This window comes from Mus musculus, chromosome 4 (genome assembly GCF_000001635.26).
Source record: "Mus musculus strain C57BL/6J chromosome 4, GRCm38.p6 C57BL/6J".
Taxonomy (NCBI): domain Eukaryota; kingdom Metazoa; phylum Chordata; class Mammalia; order Rodentia; family Muridae; genus Mus; species Mus musculus.
This window is the reverse complement of record NC_000070.6, coordinates 116,989,587-117,010,534: the sequence shown is the minus strand read 5'-3', so window position 1 is coordinate 117,010,534 and position 20,948 is coordinate 116,989,587. Positions and strand designations below refer to the sequence as shown.

The 20,948-nt window shown below is 50.3% G+C and overlaps 2 protein-coding genes across 5 annotated transcripts; one reads left to right on the top strand and one right to left on the bottom strand.

The window, feature by feature from the left end:
* Window positions 1-5,257: 5,257 nt before the first annotated feature.
* Window positions 5,258-15,239, bottom strand: Hectd3 (HECT domain E3 ubiquitin protein ligase 3). 2 transcript variants are annotated; one of them, XR_001784215.2, is made up of 21 exons: window positions 14,764-15,239; window positions 14,428-14,588; window positions 14,082-14,174; window positions 13,868-14,003; window positions 13,506-13,621; window positions 13,304-13,417; window positions 13,105-13,187; window positions 11,993-12,158; window positions 11,710-11,791; window positions 10,775-10,957; window positions 10,594-10,646; window positions 10,382-10,446; window positions 10,185-10,288; window positions 9,819-9,938; window positions 9,624-9,713; window positions 8,213-8,419; window positions 7,942-8,025; window positions 7,724-7,798; window positions 7,520-7,601; window positions 7,345-7,416; window positions 5,258-7,253 (listed from the first exon to the last, which is right to left on the bottom strand). XR_001784215.2 is itself a non-coding variant. In NM_175244.4 (21 exons), the coding sequence occupies exons 1-21, from the start codon at window positions 15,130-15,132 to the stop codon at window positions 7,169-7,171; spliced, it is 2,586 nt and encodes an 861-aa protein (NP_780453.1). In that variant the 5' UTR covers window positions 15,133-15,201; the 3' UTR covers window positions 5,258-7,168. The 2 variants fall into 2 exon arrangements, 1 of the variants encoding a protein (NP_780453.1); NM_175244.4 differs by having other exon boundaries at window positions 7,896-8,025; window positions 14,764-15,201.
* Window positions 15,240-16,098: 859 nt separating this feature from the next.
* On the top strand, window positions 16,099-20,570 carry Urod (uroporphyrinogen decarboxylase). Of its 3 annotated transcripts, NM_009478.4 has the most exons (10): window positions 16,122-16,204; window positions 16,838-16,950; window positions 17,068-17,147; window positions 17,225-17,287; window positions 17,512-17,709; window positions 17,810-17,971; window positions 18,777-18,914; window positions 19,042-19,142; window positions 19,237-19,303; window positions 20,087-20,570. In NM_009478.4, exons 1-10 carry the CDS (start codon window positions 16,185-16,187, stop codon window positions 20,246-20,248), a joined length of 1,104 nt encoding a protein of 367 aa, NP_033504.2. In that variant the 5' UTR covers window positions 16,122-16,184; the 3' UTR covers window positions 20,249-20,570. The 3 variants fall into 3 exon arrangements, with proteins under 3 accessions (XP_006502994.1, XP_006502995.1, NP_033504.2); XM_006502931.2 differs by lacking the exon at window positions 17,225-17,287 and having other exon boundaries at window positions 16,099-16,204; window positions 20,087-20,323; XM_006502932.2 differs by lacking the exon at window positions 17,810-17,971 and having other exon boundaries at window positions 16,099-16,204; window positions 20,087-20,323.
* Window positions 20,571-20,948: the final 378 nt, after the last annotated feature.

Below are 20,948 nucleotides of genomic sequence, written 5' to 3'. Positions count from 1 at the left end.
TTCCTCAGCAAAACACCACATGAGTCTGTCTTAGCAAGACTCCGAGTCAGTATCAGCTGACATCACTCTGCCAATTGGCCAGAGTCCATGGAAGCGGCAAGAAGCTCCCAGAACACCACCAGAAGTTTTTTTTTTTGGTGTGTTTCTTTCTATGAAGTCACTACAAATGATGACCACTAGGCACGGTAAGACACCAATACCACCCAGTGTCATCCACTGTCTGTTGGGTTCTTCTTCTTCTTCTTCTTCTTCTTCTTCTTCTTCTTCTTCTTCTTCTTCTTCTTCTTCTTCTTCTTCTTCCCTCTTCCTTTTCTCCTGCTTGCTCTGGCCCATAGATTTTTTAATTTGTTTCTCATTAAGGATGGTTGTGAACCACCATATGGTTGCTGGGATGCGAACTCATGACCTCCGGAAGAGTAGTCAGTGCTCTTAACTGCTAAGCCGTCTCACCAGCCCCTGTTGGGTCCTTCTTAACATCAGGCATCTTTTCACATATTTGCTTTAGCAAAACATCCTTTCACCTGTGTCTGCTTCTGGAAAGCATCCTTTGATATAACTGACTTGCCAAAGGAACTAGAAGTTCCCACTTCAGAGAGATGCAAGCATTTTTAAATTCTTTGTCTCAAAAGCTCAAATATTATCATTGACAATAAATATTGGTAGCTTTTTCTGGAAGTGACTGGCTTTCTTTTTGTAAATTGTTAGTCACATTTTCATTTTAAGTAAATATAATATTGCATCAGAGAAGCCGGGCGGTGGTGACGCACGCCTTTAATCCCAGCACTCGGGAGGCAGAGGCAGGCGGATTTCTGAGTTCAAGGCCAGCCTGGTCTACAAAGTGAGTTCCAGGACAGTGAGTTCAAGGCCAGCCTGGTCTACAAAGTGAGTTCCAGGACAGTCAGGGCTACACAGAGAAACCCTGTCTTGAAAAACCAAAAAAAAAAAAAAAAAAAAAAAAAAATTCCCTCAGAGAAAAATAGCCATTTCAGCTGCAACTCAATCATGAAAGAGCTTTTCTTGGAGCTAATTGTTCTGTTTCTTTTGTATGCACAGAAGTCATACACATACATCCAATTTCACCACATGGAATATTTAAAAGGCATGTACTTGGGGACAAGATGTAATGAAAGTAACATTTAAAATATTTAATTTTTTTTAATTTGGGGGAATCCCATGGAAGAGGGACAGGAAGAATCATAGGAGCCAGAGGGCTCAAGGACATCACAAGAACACGGCCCACAGAACTAAGTATGGCTCATAGGGGCTCCAAAGACTGAAGTGGCCATCATGGACCCTGCATGGCTCTGAGCTGGGTCCTCTGCATCTGTGTCATGGCTGTGCAGCTTGGTGTTCTGTGGGACTAACTCCTAACAGTGGGAGTGGGGCTTCTCTGACTCTTAGAGCCTTTTCCTCCTACTGGGTTGCCTTGTCTAGCCTTGAAATGAGGGTTTGTGCCTAGTCTTGTAACTTGTTATGCTGTGCCCCATTGATATCCCTGGGACACTGGCTTGTTGTTGTTGTTTTGTTTTTTTTGAAGGAAAAAGGAGGAGGATCTAGGGGGAAAAGGAGGTGGGAGGGGAGGGAGTGGGAGGAGAAGAGGGAGGGGAAACTGTGGTCAGGATGTAATACATGAGCGTTTCCAGGACAGCCAGAGCTACATGGAAAAACCATCTCAAACAAAATACCCACATCAATAAAAACTTTCAGTTATATGTGTATGCGTGTTTTGCCTACATGTATGCCTGGTATCCATAGAGGCCAGAAGAGAGCACTGGGTCTCCTGGAACTGGAATTACAAATGATTGTAAGCCATCCTGTGGGTGCTGGGAATTGAACGCAAGTCCTCTGGAAAAGCAGCTGGTGCTCTTAACTGCTGAGCCATCTCTCCAGGCCTCTTCATGTCCCTTTATCACACTGGATAAGGGCTATATTTTATTTGTTCCATTCTTCCCAGGACCCAAGATGTGCTAAGTAAAGTATATTTAATTAGTTGGAATTTTCCTTCAACATCCTATTTGGTGATAGAAAAACTAGACCAAAAGCCCAGGCCACCGTTACCTCTTCTTTTCAAGTTGCCTTCTAAGTTAGTTCATGTTATTCCCCTGTGTGTAGCTTCATGCATATTAGTATATAGCATGCATACAGGAGGCACTTTGTAAATGCAAATTAGAAATGAGGTGTTCGCCGGGGCGTGGTGGTGCATGCCTTTAATCCCAGCCCTCAGGAGGCAGAGGCAGGCGGATTTCTGAGTTCCAGGCCAGCCTGGTCTACAAAGTGAGTTCCAGGACAGCCAGGACTATACAGAGAAACCCTGTCTCAAAAAAGAAAAGAAAAAAAAAGAAAGAAAGAAAAAAAAAGAAATGAGTTGTTCTGCCAGGTGTGGTGGTGCACTTCTTTAATCCCAGCACTCAGGAGGCAGAGACAGATGGATCTCTGTGAGTTCAAGACCAACCTGGTCAACAGAGCAAGTTCCAGGACAGCCAGGGATGTTACACAAAGAAATCCTGTCTTCAGAGAGTTGAGGGCTCCTGTGGGTCCCGCTTGGGGTTTAATAATAAAGACAAGGAGGCTCAGCTACCTATCTAGACTCAAGCCCACCTCCCTGCCACTGTCCCTCTCTCCATGTGGCTGTGGCTCTCTCTGCTCCACCTCCCTGCCCTGCTCCAGTTCTGCTAAATCCCCCTCCCCAGCATCAGCAGCCAGCATACAAAAAGCCCTATTAGTATGGTGGGAGAGGTATCACAGCTTAGTCACTGTGAACCAATCAGCAGCAGGACGACACTTGACCATCTCTTCCGCTGCCCGCCCTTAGGCTGGTCTGAGGGCTACTGTGAGCCCCCCAGCAGGCAGCTTACTTTTTAACATGATTCTCTCTGAGAATCTTCTTTTGGGGCAGGTGAGGAAACAACAAAAACCTGGTGTTGTCTGCACAGCAATGACCAATTGAGAATGCAGGGACACTCCTTCATAGCCAGTCGATAGGATACATGTGGGGTAGGTTACCCCCACGTGTTTGTGTTTGTCGTGTACTCACACACATACTGCATATGTGTGGGATGGGGTAGGCTCAGAAGGCAATCCTCTGCAATGTGAGACACAAAAGAAACCTTTCAAAAGTTGGGTCTGGGCTCACAGATATTCTTCCCACAGTCTGCTAGAGAACTCTCTTTGGGAATTTGCTGGCCACCTCATAATATTCCATTTGGCCGTGGGCTTGTCAGTGTGGTGAGGAATTGTTATTTTAAGAGCACTGAGTGAAAGAAAGAAATGAGAAAAGAAACTGCTTTGGCCACTTACTGCAGGAACTACAGCACTTCCAACTTAGCTGTTGCACATCAGCCTGGTGACTGCCCAAGTGGGGACTGGTAAGTCAGAGAGAGCGGCAGCTGCTGCTTCATTTACTATAAAACGCTTGGCAGGAACTCCAGTAACTAGGACTCCTTCAAACACAAAGAATTCCCACCATTGGCTTTGAAGGACAGTGGAGACATTGGTATTCTAAGCTGATGGGCCAGATTTTTTTTTTTTTTCTCGAGACAGGGTTTCTCTGTGTAGCCCTGGCTGTCCTGGAACTCACTCTGTACACCAGGCTGGCCTCAAACTCAGAAATCCGCCTGCCTCTGCCTCCCAAGTGCTGGGATCAAAGGTGTGCGCCACCACGCCCGGCTGGGCCAGATTTTAAAGAAGTAATTTGATTAATTTGGTGATTTCGCACTTTTATCCCAAACCACGTTTCAGACAGTTGATTTTTCCCCTTTTTTAAGATTGGAAAATATGATTTTGAGGTCATATTTTACTCATTCATCAAGTATTTACTCAGTGCCTATAGCTGATGCCTGCTTGGAATGACTCCCACTTCAGTCTCCTTCCCTTGGACAGCTTTAGGCTCTTGGGATCTATCTGAACAAGGCTTGGACCCAGCCTCTGTAGAGCTGACATTCTAGCAGGCCTAGCAGCCTAAATTATAAAGAAGTTTAAATGTTGGATGGTGGTTGATAAGTTATTTCTCCACCAGTGAAAATGAGCCAGTTCAAACAGATTAATATAAAGGCAGGTTTATTGGGAAGCTGCACTTGGGTGGGCAAATTCACTGGCCCCAAGGAAGCAGGCCAGGGAAGTCATCTTGGGGAGGGAGACAGAGGGGAGGGGGCAGAGAGAGAAAGGAGAAAGGGAGAAGAGAGAAGAAATCAAAATGTCTGGATTATATATAGAAGAGACTCTGGGGGAAGGGCAGCCCAGCCCCGGAGCTGGAAAGTTCAGGGTTAGGAGTAGGGTGTGCCAGTTAGGCACTGAGGGATGCTGGGAGAACCTGGAGGCCTGGTCTGCTTTGGATGTAAAATATGCACCTCAGCTGTTTTGTTCTAGAGTCTGAACCCCTCTAGTGGTGGCGCACGCCTTTAATCCCAGCACTCAGGAGGCAAAGGCAGGAGGATCTCAGAGTTCGAGGCCAGCCTAGTCTACAGAATGAGTTCCAAGACAGCCAGGGTTACACAGAGAAACCCTGTCTTCTATGATAAGCTTCTTTGTCTCCTAGGAATAAACCAACGAGGAATGAGATAATTAAAAGAGAGGGCATTTGGGGGGTGTGGCTCAGTGGTAGTGTGTAGTACACACAAGGTAAGGGAGAGGACAAACTGGCCAAGGCAAGGAAAGGGCAGCAGAGAAAAACATGAGAAATGAAGTTGAGCACACTCAGGTTTGAGAAAACAGCTGATCACAGGAGTGCTGACTGCATGTCACCGACCACACATCTGTAGTCATAGCAACGGAGACTGATCTTACCTCCATTACTGAGGAAAGCAAGTGCCATCCACAGGTTGCCCCTGAGCAAGCAGTGGCAGAAAACCCTTCACATGAAAGGGTTCCTTAGCATTTTGGTGGCAGATATAGTACTGCTGCAAGTTTGTGGCCAGCCTGGGCTACATAAGGAGTTTTAGGCCAGGACAGCTAAGATTACAAGCAAGACCATGTCTCAAAACAAAACCAAAGTGAGGACTGTAAGTGTCTCAGAGATGAGTCATTTGATGGGTCATGTAAAGAATAAAATGTTTCCGGGCTTATTAAAGAGCAAACTGGCTCAGCAGTTAAGAGCAGTTATAGCTCTTCCAGAGAACCTGGGTTTAGTTCCTAGTACCTACATCAAGTGGCTCACAAATGCCTGTAATTTCAGCTCCATGGGATCCAATGCCTTTTTCCAGTCTCCTTGAGTGCCTACAGTCACGCACACTCCCACCCCATAGACATCCATATATATACGTGATTTTAAAAATAAAATTTTAATAGAGAATAAAATATTTCAGTGGATCCCCTTAGAAGTATAATTCATCACCAAGAAGACACTTGCTCTACACTGCTACTTAATGAGAAAGATGTAGCAAGCTTCTGTGGGGAGTGTGTGCTCTGGAGCAAACACCGACTTAGCCTTGGTGCTTTGCAGCTGGTGCCTGACATCTGTACTCCACACTTCATCTCTAAATGAATAAGTAAATGCAAAGCAGCCTGAAAAATATGGTGTAAAAGAGTTATTAAGGGCATGTGTGGGGGCATAGAGACAAACTGCACCCCACAGCTTCTGCAGGGAAGGCCCTTCCCAGACACTATGGAAGCACTCCTTCCCCAACAGAGCCAGGGGAGCTTTCTGAGAAGCAGAGTTTGGTGGGTGTGTGTGCAGGTGCTGGGGCTCCCTGGGAGGGAGGGTGTTCATGTTTGTCTCCTGTGGGTCCCCCAAAGCACATGGGCGGATGGGGCTGCCCCAGGAGGCTCAGTGTGTGGGAAAGATAGGTCTGGGCGTGCACACAGCCATGTGAAGAGGCTTTCTCAATGGCACCGTGAGCTGAAGACGACACATTAGGAAAGATTTTTAGGGCTCAGTCTGCTTTGATGGGTAACTGACTGTTTACACTGTACCAGGACACCAAGATGGCGTCTAGTGCATTGAGCTTCAGGGTGGAAGTACTTGGGGTAAGACAGGGCTAGAGTCTCTGGACCTTAGATATGTGGCATTTGGGGGCAGACAGGTGCTCCCAAGTGTATCAGGATCCGGGTGCTCATCAGCTACCCCAGCTTCACCCTCCATGTGCCGTCATTCTGCTCACTTGCTGCTGGAGGTGAGCTTCCAGACTCTGAATCCCACAATCATCTCAAAAGCCCAGCCTTCTGTCCTCTGGTCTGAGCTCTCATTCCCAGGCTGTGCTACAGATGCCCCACTGTGTCACTGTGAAGCCCACCTCTCCCATCAGGCGCACATCCCCTGCTATCAGTAGGGTGGCAGCCCCGGAGCTCCTTCTAGGACACAGCGATTTTCTAGGAGTGCCATGAGTTTAGCAGGGATCCCAAAAGCACATTCTAAAAAAATGAATTTCTCCATTTATTCAATTTCCCCAATGTAAGACGTCCTACAGGAGTGCCATGGAGGCTCTTGAGGGTAATGGAAGGGTGTGCACCACCCTTAGAGGAAGTTTAACGTCTAGGCCTTATTTTAGAGTGTGGAAACAGCAACCACTGAAATTTCAGAGAGGACAGAAGGTCCCTCAGCTGTGAACTCTTGGGGGTGAAGGAGCAATGGAGTTGGGCTGGATATGATCCAGAAGACAGTAGTTTGGCTGCTGGTAAAGCCTGGGTATTGAGCGGATGTCCATGCCAAGCCTCTGGAAGAACAAAGCTCACACACCTCTGCTATGGAAAGAAGAAGGCTAGTATGCAAGGGATGGGTCTCAACTGGGGCTTCTTTCTTAGGGACCCGTGACCAAGGAGGATGACCTTACTCTGTCATTGGCCCCTTGCTCAAAGTACCATTCTACCAGTTTTTAAACATTTTGAGCCATGGCTGAAGCTAGAAAAAAAGAGGAATGGGGGAAACCAAAACATAGTCCATTGTTTGGGGAGCTAGATTGCCCCCTTCAAGTAGCTCAGGCCTGGCAGCGTGTGCTGGGCTTGTGGACGATTCCCTCTCACCAAGGCTAAATACCTAGGGAAGCAAGCCCCAGCACAGTAGGGTTCGTGGGTCTGTGGGGACTGGAGCGTCTGTGTCAATTCACGCCTCCCACTGCGACCAGACCATACTCAGGTACAGGGCCCACTGTGCTGACATTTCTGAACCCATCACCTCTGTTGAGACCCAAACCGGGCTGGTGTGGGTGAGGGCAGCGTACACGCTTAGGGCACGGCCTCACTCCTCCCAGGGACTCATGTCCGTGTCGATGGCCACACAGTTGTACGCGGCGTAGCGGAGCTTCTCCTCGCATACCTTGGCACTACAGAGGGAGGAAGGTGGTCTGTCCAGCATCTCTGCTGCTCCCAGGGTGCCCTTCCCTGCCAACCACCCTCCCACCTCGGGAGACTCACCTGGCATAGTGTGGGAGGAAGAGCGTGCTGGAGCAGGTAGAAGACTCAGGCAGGGCGTCTGTGGTCTCATAGCTGCAAGGTGGGAAGGGCAAAGGATTATGAGTTGTGGAGTGACGCGTATGCGTGCATGTGTGTGTGGGGGGCACCTTCTGCCCCTCTCTGTACTCATACTCACCCCAGTTTGTCTGGGTAAATGTAGATCCGAGCAGGGAGGCGGCTGCGGCCGGTGACAAAGCGCAGGAAACGGCTCCGGTCCTCTGGGTGGAGAAGAAAATTAAGGCTTGCACTGATGAAGGAAGCTCTATAAATTCCCGCCCGCCTCTTCAATCCACAAGCCACGTCCCAAGGCAAGGCAAGCAGCACTCTGCCCTCTACTGACCATTGGTGAAATTGTTCAGAGCCTCCCAAAAGTACTGCACGCGTGTGTCAGATGGTTCGAAGTCCTCAAACCGAGCTGGAGGGGCCAAGGCAGGAGTTCATGCTTAGCTCTCACTGGGCTAGTCCTTAAGCCCCGCCCCTTCGGCTTCACTGCCCTATCGCCTAGAACTCACTGAGCTTGCGCAGAGCATCCACAGTGACCTCTGGGTCCCCACACACCTTCTTTTCCAACTCTTGCCAGGTCAGCAAGTCCAGCACAGCCTGTGGTACCACCTTCAGCAGACCTGCCTGCATGGCTGCCACCTAGGGAGGAGGAAGAAGCCTGCCTGGGAAAGTTGGACACTACTTTCAGCGTACACTGGGGCATCTCTGTACTCACTGACCAGCAGGAATGGGGTGCAGTCATGGAAGCCAGCATCAGGGTGGATATTGGTCGCCTACCAGTGGGCTCTGGCGTCAAGGGAAGGGCCTGCTGCTCCTGTTCTCCTACCTGCTCCTTGCTCTCCTCTAGCCGCGCCTTCCGCACCAGCTGGATGAAACGGGAGCGATCCTCATATTCCACCACGATGCCCGTGCCCCCAGGAATCAGCTCCACGACCTGTTGGTCACTCAGGACGGTGGTGAATGTCAGCTCCTTCCCAAACTTGAACTCAAACGTCTCCTTGTCCACTCCTTCCATCACTTCCAGGAGCTTCACCTGGAGTTGGGGAGAGGCAGGGCTGTCGGTCAGCTTTCCACCGGGGCAGCAGCCTCTCCCCATCGGTAACGGGGAGTGCAGAGGCCAGGAAAGAGCTGGGAAAGCAGCAGCCAGCCCTGGAGCCTAGGGAGGGCACCTGCAGGACGTGGCACCCAAACGACAGCCAGACACTGGCTTGGCCGCAAGGGAAGTTGGGAGACAGAACATCTTGGACAAAGATGAAAAATCCAAAGGCTTAAAGAATGTCTTGCTAGGGCCCGAGTATGAGTCAAATGGCTGAGACACAGGAGCCATTAAAGGCCTTCACAGGGTTCGCTCCATCCTGAGCCCAGAGCAGAGGCATCGAATGATTTAAATGAGTGAGATGAATTACCCTGGCAGCATGAGGTGGATAAGAATAGAGGCAGGGACAGGAGCTTTTATAATACATGGTCAGAACAGAGGGAAGATGGCCTGAACCAGGAGGACAGCATGAGACGGGAGGGAGACGTGCACTAAGTCCAGGGAGAGGCTGGACAGGATGCTGGGGATTAGAGTTAAGAGTGACCCTAAGCATGGCTGCATGTGCGTGCATTGCCAGTACGCAGGAGGTAGAGCATGAAGATCAGGATTCAAGGTCATCTTCAGCTACATATCCTAGTCTATGTGAGACCCTACTGCAAGAAGCAAAACAGGGCTGGCATGATGGTTCAGTGCATAAAAACACTTGCCACCAACCCCGATGATGCCCTGAGTTCAAAGCCCTGGATCTGCATGGGGATAATCAATTCCCAAAAGCTGTCCTCAGACCTCCAAACGTGCGCCATAGTGCATACACCTACCGTCTCTGTCTCTCTTTCTTTCTCTTACACACACACACACACACACACACAAATATGCTTTTTTACAAAAGGCAAAAAAAAAAAAAAAAAAAAAAAGAACAAATACAAACCCAGATAAAGACCCTGATAACTACGGCAAAGGCAGATAGAGCGTGGCTCTGAGCCTGAAGCCTGAGAGGGCAGTGGCCTGGGGATAAGGTGAAGAGTCTGCAGAGTGCAAGGCTCAACAGTGCCATCTTGAATTAATGCATGTGTGGACCCAGGTTAAGGAAAGAAGTGAGGGCTGGAGGTAAGGATTTTAGGAGTTACCAGAACAAAGCTATCAGTTGAAGCCCCGGGAGTCACACAGGTACTGGGGAGCGGTGGGTCGGAGCCCTACTCACCAGCACGGAGTCCACAGCTGGGAAGTCCTTGCTCCAGCTCACTTCCTCTCCAGACAGCTGCTTCCACACAAACCCAGGCAGGGCCAGGACCTGCGTGACAAACACCGCTGTCTTCTTACTGAACTGACCAGGTCTACTGGCCTTTCCTTTGCGGGACCTGGGCTCAGCTGACAGGGTGACAACTGGGTTACTCACCAGGAACTCCTTACCCCGAAGGGCAGCCCCCATCAACTGTCCAATCCACTCATACTTGGCAAAGTCTCGGCAAGAGGGATTTGGCACATACATGTCCCGGGCCTCACCAGTGCCATTGCCCTGCCCCAGAGACAGAGCTGTTAGCAGGGCATGTGGTAGACCCTATTTTCCTACCTAGAGTATCACACAGACCTTATCAGAAATCTACTATCCCACCCAACCATGGTGGACATTCCTCTCCACTCCTCTCCCTGGGTGCAGAGGCCGCCTCAGGCAATTCCCTCCCTGCCCCCTCCAGCTCTACCAGGCTTTCTAGAGGTTTGCGGAAATGGCAGAAATTTGGTGGTGGGTGGGAAGACAATTAACCTGGTTCGCTGTGCGCACAAAGAAGGGCAGAGGCACAGGGGTGTCAGCTGAGCTGGGGCACAGTTCTTCTGACATATCTGCCAGGCTGTCACGGAAGCCACCTCCTGAAATGACAAATGCTCTCAGCTGGGCACCTCAGAGTCCCGAGGCTCTAACACCCTAATAGTCAATAGTCGGAACCCATGTCAAGGCCTCACCTTGGTCAATGATCCCTTCCGCAATGAATTTACATTCCCACCACTGGTCATAGCGCATGGGCCACCTGTAAACAGGGATGATGGATTTCCACTATGCCAGGGCTGGCCTCAGGCACATTAGCAGGCCCAGAGACCAGCTAGGAGAAGGACCACAGAGTGTGGCAGCGAGAAGCAGCAGGCACTGTGTGCCATCTTTTACCCTCACGCCATACCTGTAGTCCAAGGGCTTCTCATACTTGTCAGAAGGCTTGAGACCTTCATAAACCTGGGGAGCAAGAGAAGGTGGGAAGGAGTGGGAGCTGTAGGAAGCCTGCGATAAAGAGCTGTCCCTATTCTTGCCCAACTCTCTCTTCCTTCCGCCCTTTACTGACCCTCCCTCAGTCTGGTCCAGACCTGGGTGAAGACTGCATTCTTGCAGGCAGGGTCCCGAGAAGGGCAGGCACGGTGTTCCATGGCAAGGCGGCGGTTGATGTACAGCCTCGGCATGAAGCTGGGCTTGCTGCTTTCTGAATCACGCAGGCACTGTGCTACCAGGCTGGGCCGCTGGCGTGACAACAGTAGGAACTGTTTCACTTGCTGGAGGAAAGGTGGCCAGGGCGGAATGAGTGGGCAATCGGCTTACGTGTAGGCTCTGGGACTTTCTACGCCTAGACCCAACTCCCCCATTGCAGTCTATGTCTAGTCCGTTCTGTTCTTGCCTATAGTTTTTCCTTTAAACTAACCATGAAGGGGAAATTTGGAACAACAATACAAATCTAACATTCTCACAAGCTTTCTGAGACTTCCACTGACCAGAGAAAAATCCCTACTTCACAGCCTGCTACACAAATCTCTTGAGAAGAGACTGTGCTTCCCGTCAGCCAGTTTCTAGCCTCACGTCACACTCACAGCTAGCTGTATGGGTTCCTTTGTCATGTGGAGCTCGGGGACCCTCAGGGCACAGCTGCCCACCTAACGGAGGAGTTACTTTTCCTCCTCCTCTTCTTCTTTTTTTTTGGTTTTTCGAGACAGGGTTTCTCTGTATAGCCCTGGCAGTCCTCCCCGCCCCCCCCCCCAAAAAAAAAGAACCAAGGAGGTGGGGAGATGGCTCAGTGGTTTAGAGCACTGACTGCTCTTTCAGAGGTCCTGAGTTCAATTCCCAGCAACCACATGGTGGCTCACAACCATCTGTAATGGGATCCGATGCCCTCTTCTGGTATGTCTGAAGACAGCTACAGTGTGCTCATATAAATAAAATAATTAAGTAAATCTAAAAAAAAAAAAAATAATAATAATGAAAACTAGGCAAGCAGCCCAATGCCCCGTAAGTATTGCAGGCCCAGACTCACCTTAATCTCACTAAAGGTGCCCAGGGTGTGGTCCCATGCAGGTACTAGGTGGTGCAGGACACTGTCCAGAATTTTGATGAATCTATGGTAGTGTGGTAAGATAAAGAATTTGGCATGGTGTAAGACCCCAGTGTCTAATCCACAGGGACAGAAGGGAGGCTCAGGAGGTGCTCTGGCCCTCGAAGCAGAATAACTTATTTTACCAGACTTTGGGGCCTCCTCCATGCAGATTCCCAAGGCTTAGGCGAGGAAGGGAGGCCTGCAGGGTCAGGACCATACCTACCTCTGCAGAAGGACAGCTCTGCGGTATAGTACTTCTGGGTCAGTGCCTTCCAGGCGTGGATATCGCACCAGACTGGCCGGCTGGAACAGGTCTGCATTCAGCCCCAGCTCCCGCTGTCTAGATGACTTGATCTTTACCCCTCGAAGACGGACATCGATCCCATCATCTGTGGATGGGGGGAGTCAGGATATGGCCCTTTACTGAGCCTGCTGTTTTCTTGGCCCTCAGACCTGGGAATGGCTCCCAGCAGTGGGCATTTTGTCACTGTTAACTACGGAGGCTTCAGAGATTCTATCACAATTCAATATATTCATTCCATCTCTATGCTGCTGGGATGCCTGTGGATCCCAACTCAGCTCCTTTCAGATGAGCCCAACCACCTCTACGGCTCTAAGGTTGGCTTATACCCAGCACTGTATACTATCTTTGGTCTCGAAGTGTATTGGCTAGTTTTGTGTCAACTTGACACGGGTTGGAGTTATCACAGAAAAAGGAGCTTCAGTTGGGGAAATGCCTCCACGAGATCCAACTGTAAGGCATTTTCTCAATTAGTGATCAAGGGGGGAGGTCCCCTTGTGAGTGGTGCATCTCTGGGCTGCTAGTCTTGGGTTCTATAAGAGAGCAGGCTGAGCAAGCCAGGGGAAGCAAGCCAGCAAAGAACATCCTTCCATGGCTTCTACATCAGCTCCTGATTTCTGACCTGCTTGAGTTCCAGTCCTGACTTCCTTTGGTGATGAACAGTATTGTGAATATGTAAGCCGAATAAACCCTTTCCTCCCCAACTTGCTTTTTTTTTTTTTTTTTTTTTTGGTTTTTCGAGACAGGGTTTCTCTGTATATCCTTAGCTGTCCTGGAACTCACTTTGTAGACCAGGCTGGCCTCGAACTCAGAAATCTGCCTGCCTCTGCCTCCCAAGTGCTGGGATTAAAGGCGTGTGCCACCACGCCTGGTGCCCCAACTTGCTTTTTGGTTATGATGTTTGTGCAGGAATAAAAACCCCGACTAAGACACGAAGCTTTACCCTAACTCCAAGTCCACTCTCTTCTCTCCTCTCCACATTATCAGCCTGCCCTCACCCATATCCTGAAACTCCTTATAGTCCTGAGCCCTACCTCGACACTCAACGATTCGGATCTCAATGATTGGAAGGTGGACGGTCATGTCCTCTAATACACAGACATCCCCGATCAGGGTCCTAGGAGCCAAGTATAAAGCAGTTCAGGTATTTGCTGCCACAGGCCTTCAGGAACCTCTGGGGTTCCATTCAAGCTAAGCTTGGTCCCGCCCCCGCCCCCAGGACAGCTTACTCACTCATCAATGTTCACGTCACTCAGCTTCTTCAGGTTGTCCCCTTCACCCCCATAGACTACTACCCGTTTCGGCATGAAGTTGTCATCTGTGGTATCCACTGTGAGTAGCAGCTTCCTGAGGACCCAGAGTATGTATCTGAATGAGTCTCTAGGCACCCGCAGCACATGGCTCATCCACCCTGTCATGCCCAGAGCCCACTCACTTGACAATTGTGCCTTTCTTCATGGTAAGCCGTACCCAGTGTTGGCACTGGGACCCATCACTCTCCCAGTAGGTATCTGCGTTGCTATCTGTCAGGCAGGACACATTGAACTCCTCCTAAGGTAAGGGCAGAGAGGTGCTGTCACACTGGGCATGTGTGTTGGGTCAGGGAACAGAAACAGCAGAGTTGGAGTGGGTGTGGGATAGGAAGGGTGTCTGGGGTCCTTAGAGGGGTTCCAAGGGTAGTGGGACTAAGTATGGTCTATGGGGACATGGGTTTGGCCCTAGTTTGGTGATGGGAGTTCTGGACCTAGCATTGAGGGATGTGACTGTATCTAGGCACAGGAGGAGTCCAGTACCCACCGTATAGGAAGAAACATCTATGCTCTCCACATACTGCTTCACACTACCCAGGTTCTCATCTTCTTTGCCCAGGTGGTCATATAAGAAGTGGATCAGGTCCTCGTCGCACTCATATGTCCATGTTGGGGGCACATAGCTAAATAGCCCCAAGCCCCTAATTAGGTTGGATTCAGGCCCTGCTCCCTCCTCTCCCACCCCGTTCCAGATAACTCACAGTAGCCTTTGTATAGCTTCTGTATATGCCTCTGCTGGCTGAGGCCTGGATCCCAGGCGATGTGAATAGGTCAGGTCCACTACCTGTTCCCATCTGTAGGCACAGAGTGGAGTAAATGAGGAGGGAGGTACGGGGAAACAGGACACCACCTTCAGGATCTGGAGCCTTGGAGTTCTAGCTCCAAGCCTAGAAGCCTCATCCCCCTTCAGGTCTCATCTCTGCCAGTTCTTACCCCACCTCCACCCAAATCTCTCTCTCTCACACAACCCAAGGTTTAGATTTTGGTTGTGTTTCGAAACCCTCCGCATCCGCCAGACACCAAATAGCGTCCTTTGAGTTGCAGGACCTGAGCACCGGCCGGTAGTCCACGCCAAATAGCTGCTGCTGCCGCTGCAGGTGGTCGGGAGTGTCAATAGGTACAAGGCGGGCTCCGCCCTCTGCTGGTCGACACACTAGAAGCCAGCCTTCGTCCAGACTACAGTCACTCAGGTGTTCGGCCAGCTGCTCCTGCAGGGACGAGTCAGATGGGGACAGAAATCAACTCAATTGCTCGCCCAGCCCAGCCCGGGGCAAAGAGCACGGAAAGCAATGCCAGCTCATTATGGGATAAGGGGGCGGAACAACCAGGGCTCTGGCTAGATCCAGGGGGTCTTTTGTGGGGTCCCTGCCATCCGGGGCGCACCTTGGTCAACTTCACCCAGAGCCCGTGGCCGTTGCACAGCTCCTCGCCAGTGGTGCGCACACAGGCGCCGCGCCGGAGCTCGATACTGTCACGGGCGGCGCGCAGGGGTCCAGAGCCTGTGCCCGGGGCAGCGCCCACGGCTCCCACACGCAGCCCCAGGCCCTCTGCTTCCCACACGGGCAGCAGCACGCGCGAGGGTCCCGCCGGGTCCTTGTACAGCTTGTAGAGCACTTCCCGCGGCACGAAAGCTAGCGCCGCAGGCAGTGGCAGCCCGGCCCGGAGGCTCCGCGCCGCCTCCGCCAGGAAGCGCACGCGACCCAGGAGCTGCCGCGGGGACTCAAGCGCCGCGCCGGGGCCAGGGCCGGCCATAGCGAAGCCGCTGAAGTGAGACTCGTCCAGGGAAACCCTGGCCGGCCGCAGCCAGGGGACAGCAAGCAGAGCTTCCCACCACACCCGGCCCCACCTCCCACCCTACCTTACCGTATGTTTTAGATTAAATGCACAACCTATTACCACCATAGTGTCAGGTGTTCCTATTTTGTAACCCGCCACCGAGTGCTACTATCCTTGTTCAGTCTTTATTCGACCCACTCTGATGATTTGGAGTCCTGTCTTTGTCTCCCCGTCCCCAACGAATATTACATTTGAAGAAATCTTTTTGTTGTTATTGTGTTGTTTTGTTTCTCTGTGTAGTCCTGGCTGTCCTGGAACTCACTACAGTCTGTAGATCAGGTTAGCCTCAAACTCAAAGATCCTCGCACCTCTACCATCCGACTGCTGGGATTGAAAGCGTGAGCCACCACACCAGGCTTGAGAAATCTTATAAAAATTGTTCAACTATCCTAGGGGGCGTGTGACTAAAATGTTTGGTAGAATGACCCCTTTTCCAGTCACTGATAGGAATGTACAATCGTTCTGGATAGATGCTATTTGTTGTTTCTAATTCCAGGAGACTAATAATCGTTGCCCACTTAAATGCGATTTTGGCTTCCTAGACGATTGCTAGAGCAGTTCCTGTCCTGCTCAGCACTCTTACCACTTCTACAAATTGGTTAGTAGTGTAAATGTAGAGCCTAAAATCTTCGGTTTCTATACAGCTAGACGACATTGTGAGACTCATGGACTGGAGTGAGAGCGAGGCTTGTACTAAGTCTTCTATACCACAGATGAGAAAAGTTTTAACATGTATTGGGAAGTCATTTCTTTGGGGCATTTGCTACTGCGTCGCAACAGTGGACTTTACGGTAAAAAATTGTTTGGGTCCTACGGGCAGCAGGGAGGGCAGCCCCACAGCTGTCACTGGATCGGTCACGTGGTTCTCAATATGGCGCCGCCCAGGGTTCTCTTCAGGAAGGGGCGGGGACTGGGGTGTCGGGGCGGAGCCTCAGATTAAAGCGGAGACCGCTCAGTTACTGTTTACCATGGAGGCGAACGGGTTCGGGTGAGTTTTCTGCTGCACGCGCTTGTGGCTACGTTACTTTCTGATCCGAGTCTTCCAATTCAGGGATATGTCCTTAAACTCTTATTTTTATTGGAGCTCTCCAAGTCTGAACCCAAGTCGCTGAGATTCCAAATCTTGCAGTCATGGAACAGAACCTTTCCCGCTCCCTGCCCCCCCCTCTTCCCGCAGTCTCCATTCCAGGGACTACCGTGCGGGACTGCGTCCCGAGACTTTCTTTCGAGGTGACTCAGAACTTCTAACTAGCACCTGGGACCATCAGCTTTGATCCTTTCTCGTTTTGGGGATCCCAGCTTCTCATGCTTGCCGCTCGGTTCCCCAAATTAACTCCTTTCCCCTAATCCCCTTACTGGATCTTCATTCCACTTCTCTAGTCCCTCCAGTTTCTTTGAGTTTGGGAAAGTGGACAAATGTGTAGGAAAGAGGCCCTAGTGGGGCCCTCCTCCTGGGAGCTTGTGCGCCACTTGATAGAGGGGAGGCGGTGGGCGGGGAGCCATGGTTTGCAAGCTGGTCTGGAGTAGGCAGATAACGGCCTGACTGGACCGGTGCCCTCCCCGAATCCCAGTCTAGCATAATGACATTTACTCCTACCTGTACCTTTCACCTGATCTCCAGACTCCAGAATTTCCCGGAGCTGAAGAATGACACGTTCCTGAGAGCAGCCTGGGGAGAGGAAACAGACTATACTCCCGTTTGGTGCATGAGACAGGCAGGCCGCTACTTACCAGGTCAGGGGCAAAGCTGTGGTCTAGATAAAACCTGAAATTCTAGATGGTGAAGATAGGAGAAGATAGTAACTTTGGAAGACCTTGTGGCTGAGTCCTGTCCTCCATCTCCCCTTGTAGAGTTTAGGGAAACCAGGGCTGCCCAGGACTTCTTCAGCACCTGCCGATCTCCCGAGGCTTGCTGTGAACTGACTCTACAGGTGAGGGCCCCACGAACCAGGGTGGGGTTCATGCCCCCAGTGTGTCTCCTTACTAACCTACTTGCTATTCCCTGCAGCCACTACGAAGGTTTCCTCTGGATGCTGCCATAATTTTCTCTGACATCCTTGTTGTACCCCAGGTACTCAATCCTGATCCTGGATTGTGGACTTTAAAAAAAGAGGGGAGAGGGAGGAAGGCACTCATTGGAAATCCTCTGTCTTGTCAGGTTTAAATACATAACGGGGAAGCGGCAAACGCTAGGGATGGAGTTTGCAGGAGGTTTTAGTCTTTTCTTTGTTGCATACGTTGAACAGAAACCTCTGAGTTCCAGGCTGTGTACCCATATATTTTATCCCCCTTAAGGCATTGGGCATGGAGGTGACCATGGTACCTGGCAAAGGACCCAGCTTTCCAGAGCCATTAAGAGAAGAGCGGGACTTAGAGCGTCTACGGGATCCAGCAGCAGCGGCTTCAGAGTTAGGCTATGTGTTCCAAGCCATCACCCTTACTCGACAACGGCTGGCCGGACGTGTGCCACTAATTGGCTTTGCTGGTGCTCCGGTAATGCGGCCAGGGGTGTGGATGGGAGCATGGAGAGGTCAGGCTCCTAGGTCTGGAATAGACAAGGGATCCTGTGTCTGCCGTCCTCATCTTTTTGTAGTGGACCCTAATGACATACATGGTTGAAGGCGGCAGTTCAAGCACCATGGCTCAGGCCAAACGATGGCTCTACCAAAGGCCACAGGCCAGTCACAAGCTGCTTGGCATACTCACTGATGTTCTGGTCCCATACCTAATAGGACAAGTGGCTGCTGGTGCTCAGGTGAGTCTTTAGGGACAAATAGGTAAATGGTTTCCCAAACTGGAGAAAGCAGGGATGTTACTTTTCCTCCAATGATCTGGTTAGAGTATCTAAGTGGTTTTCAACCTTCCTAATACTGTGACCCTTTAATACAGTTCCTCATGGTGTGGTGACCCCCAACTATAAAATGATTTTGTTGCTAATTCATAGCTGTACTTTTCCTACTGTTGTAAATTGTAATGTAAATATCTGGTATACAGGAGATCTGATATGCGACCCCTGAGAGAGGGTCATTCCACCCAGAAGGGGTTGTGACCCACAGGTTGAGAACCATGTAGATTCTTAGCCCTTCCTGAGACTGTCAGCAGGGCTTTAAGGTCTGAGGGTCTGGAGAAGGTAAAACTTTATTGTTATTATTATTTTTGATTCACCTGTTTCTGCCTCCCCAGTGCTCGGGTTAAAATCATGTGCACCACTGCCTGCCCCTCTCTCTTTCTTTCTCTCTCTTTTCTTTTTTCTCTTTTCTCTTTTCTTTTCTTTTTTCTTTTCTTTCTGTGTATCCTTGGTTGTCCTGAAACTCAATCTGTAGACTAGGCTGGCCTCAAACTCACAAACTCACAGGTCCCCCTACCTCTGCTTCCCAAGTGCTGGGATTAAAGGTGTGCACAACCGCTGCTGGTTTCTATTTTTTCTTTTAAGGCAAAACTTGTTGTGCCTCAGGGAATGTGTCAGGGTTTAAAGTCACCTGAGGAGAATTAAGATATCATGTGTCTATGGAGCCTGAGGTACTTCCTCTTTGTGTGTTTTTCTTGTCACCTGTTTATAGGCATTGCAGCTCTTTGAGTCCCACGCAGGACATCTTGGCACCGAGCTCTTCAGCAAGTTTGCACTGCCCTACATTCGTGATGTGGCCAAGCGAGTGAAGGCTGGGTTGCAGAAGGCAGGCCTGGCACCAGTGCCCATGGTGAGGACTGGGACAGGTGGAGTGAAGGTTGCAGCACTCAGCCTGCATAAACTGAAATCACCACTGGAGGGCAGCAAAAGTGCACCCGAGAAAGGCTTAGCATCAGCGATCTGCTCTTTCTCTCCAGATCATCTTTGCTAAGGATGGACATTTTGCCCTGGAAGAGCTGGCCCAGGCTGGCTATGAGGTAGTTGGACTTGACTGGACAGTGGCTCCAAAGAAAGCCCGGTGAGTGACAGAGGAGTGGGCAGGAGAGGCTGAGGTGGAGGAGGTAAAATCCCCAAATAATGCAGCGAGACTGTGGCAATGGCTCTGCTTCCAGGGAACGTGTCGGGAAGGCAGTGACCCTGCAGGGGAACCTGGATCCCTGTGCCTTGTATGCATCTGAGGTAATAATTGGGTCCAACATAAGTGTACAAAGTTTTCTCTGTGTACTGTGCAATAGTTGGGAATCACATGTGTATGGTTTATTGTACCTGTCTCTCCTTTCCTCAGTTCTGTACACACAATGTAAACTCTAAGAAAGCAGGACATTTTTACAATTTAAATTTTATTTTTGTGGCTGTCCATTTGTCTGTCCCACCCACGGACACTCCTTGAAGCTAAGGACCCAACCCAGAACCTTGTGCTTGCTTGCTGGGCAGGCTTTCTACCACTGAGTTAAGTTCCTAACCCTGCCTCCCTGTTTTGAGACAGAGTCTCATGTAGCCCAGGTTAGCCTCAACCTCACTGTATTGCTGAGGTTGGCCAGGAACTTGAGGTTCCTGCCTCTCTCCCCTAAAGTGCTAGGATTATGGATATACCCCATCACACCCAGCTCTCATTTGTATTTTTTGGAAATATTTATTTTTTATTATTGTGTGTTGGGTCTGTATCTATGGTGCATATGAGGAGGTCTAGGACAACTTTGTGGAGTCAGTTTTCTTCTTCTACCTTTGTACGGGTCCTAGTGATTGAACGGAGGTCATCAGAGGTTGCATAGCAAGCACCTGACCTGCTGAGTCACCTCACAGGCTCCCCACTTCTATTTTCTTAATGTTTGGGACATATGAGGAGTCTGATACGTTGTTAATGACAGTCACACTGTGTAGAAGCACTCCTGTGCATGTGTGTGGAGGGAGGATGCAGCTTTGCTGGCCTCTCCTGTAGACAGTACCCTCTTGGTTCTCTAGGAAGAGATCGGTCGGCTGGTGCAGCAAATGCTGGATGACTTTGGGCCTCAACGCTACATTGCCAACCTAGGGCATGGGCTTTACCCTGACATGGACCCAGAACGTGTAGGAGCCTTTGTGGATGCTGTACACAAACATTCACGCCTGCTTCGACAGAATTGAGTACATGCCTTTCTGCTCAAGTGCCACCAACAGAGATTGTTTCCAGGAGAATAAAACTTCCAGAGTTGGAGTCTAGCATGTTCTTTTGTAAAGGCTTATGTCCTGATCCTCAGTTCTTTCTGAAGCCCCCTCCTTTCCTGCCCAGCCCCCCCCCGTTTCTCTCTCTCTCTCTCTCTCTCTCTCTCTCTCTCTCTCTCTCTCTCACACACACACACACACACACACACACACACACACACACACACACACACACACACGACCTCAAACTCACAAAGATCCACCTACCTGCCTCTCAAGTGCTGGAATTAAAGGCGGTACCAGCAGCCCGGCTCCTTTGTTCCTTTTGTTATGCTTCCTCTGCATAGTCTCCCCCAGTCTGGGGCTCAGGTATCAGGGAAGACGTGAGCACACACTACAGCATTAACACCAGGCTCACACTACCGATATGCTAACAGCCATGCGAGCTCAGGAGTGACATGATAATAGGTACAGCTTTCCAGGTAGTTGGAGCTATGGCATTTATAGACAAGGGTCAGGGTCCCTGTAACACAGGGCTGTGTGTCTCTGAAGGAAGGAGAAGCAGCTCAAAAGGGGGCACAGAAGATGCTAAAACACTTCAGAGTTCAGGAGGGAAAGAGGAGCTAAAGGAAACAGGAACTAAGGAGACTTCAGTTTTGATGCCGTCGTATGGGAGGGCAGA

What these genes read in the sequence shown, in the direction of transcription:
- Hectd3 (NM_175244.4), bottom strand. Translation starts at nt 15,132, where the DNA reads ATGGCCGGCCCTGGCCCCGGCGCGGCGCTTGAGTCCCCGCGGCAGCTC. An exon ending in GGATGCTCTGCGCAAGCTCA is followed by an intron (nt 7,799 to 7,895) that starts GTGAGTTCTAGG and finishes TGGCCCCTCCAG; the next exon opens with CTCGGTTTGAGGACTTCGAA. An exon ending in ATTTACCCAGACAAACTGGG is followed by an intron (nt 7,417 to 7,519) that starts GTGAGTATGAGT and finishes CCCACCTTGCAG; the next exon opens with CTATGAGACCACAGACGCCC.
- Urod (NM_009478.4), top strand. Translation starts at nt 16,185, where the DNA reads ATGGAGGCGAACGGGTTCGG. An exon ending in GCCTGGCACCAGTGCCCATG is followed by an intron (nt 18,915 to 19,041) that starts GTGAGGACTGGG and finishes CTTTCTCTCCAG; the next exon opens with ATCATCTTTGCTAAGGATGG. An exon ending in GTGCCTTGTATGCATCTGAG is followed by an intron (nt 19,304 to 20,086) that starts GTAATAATTGGG and finishes TTGGTTCTCTAG; the next exon opens with GAAGAGATCGGTCGGCTGGT.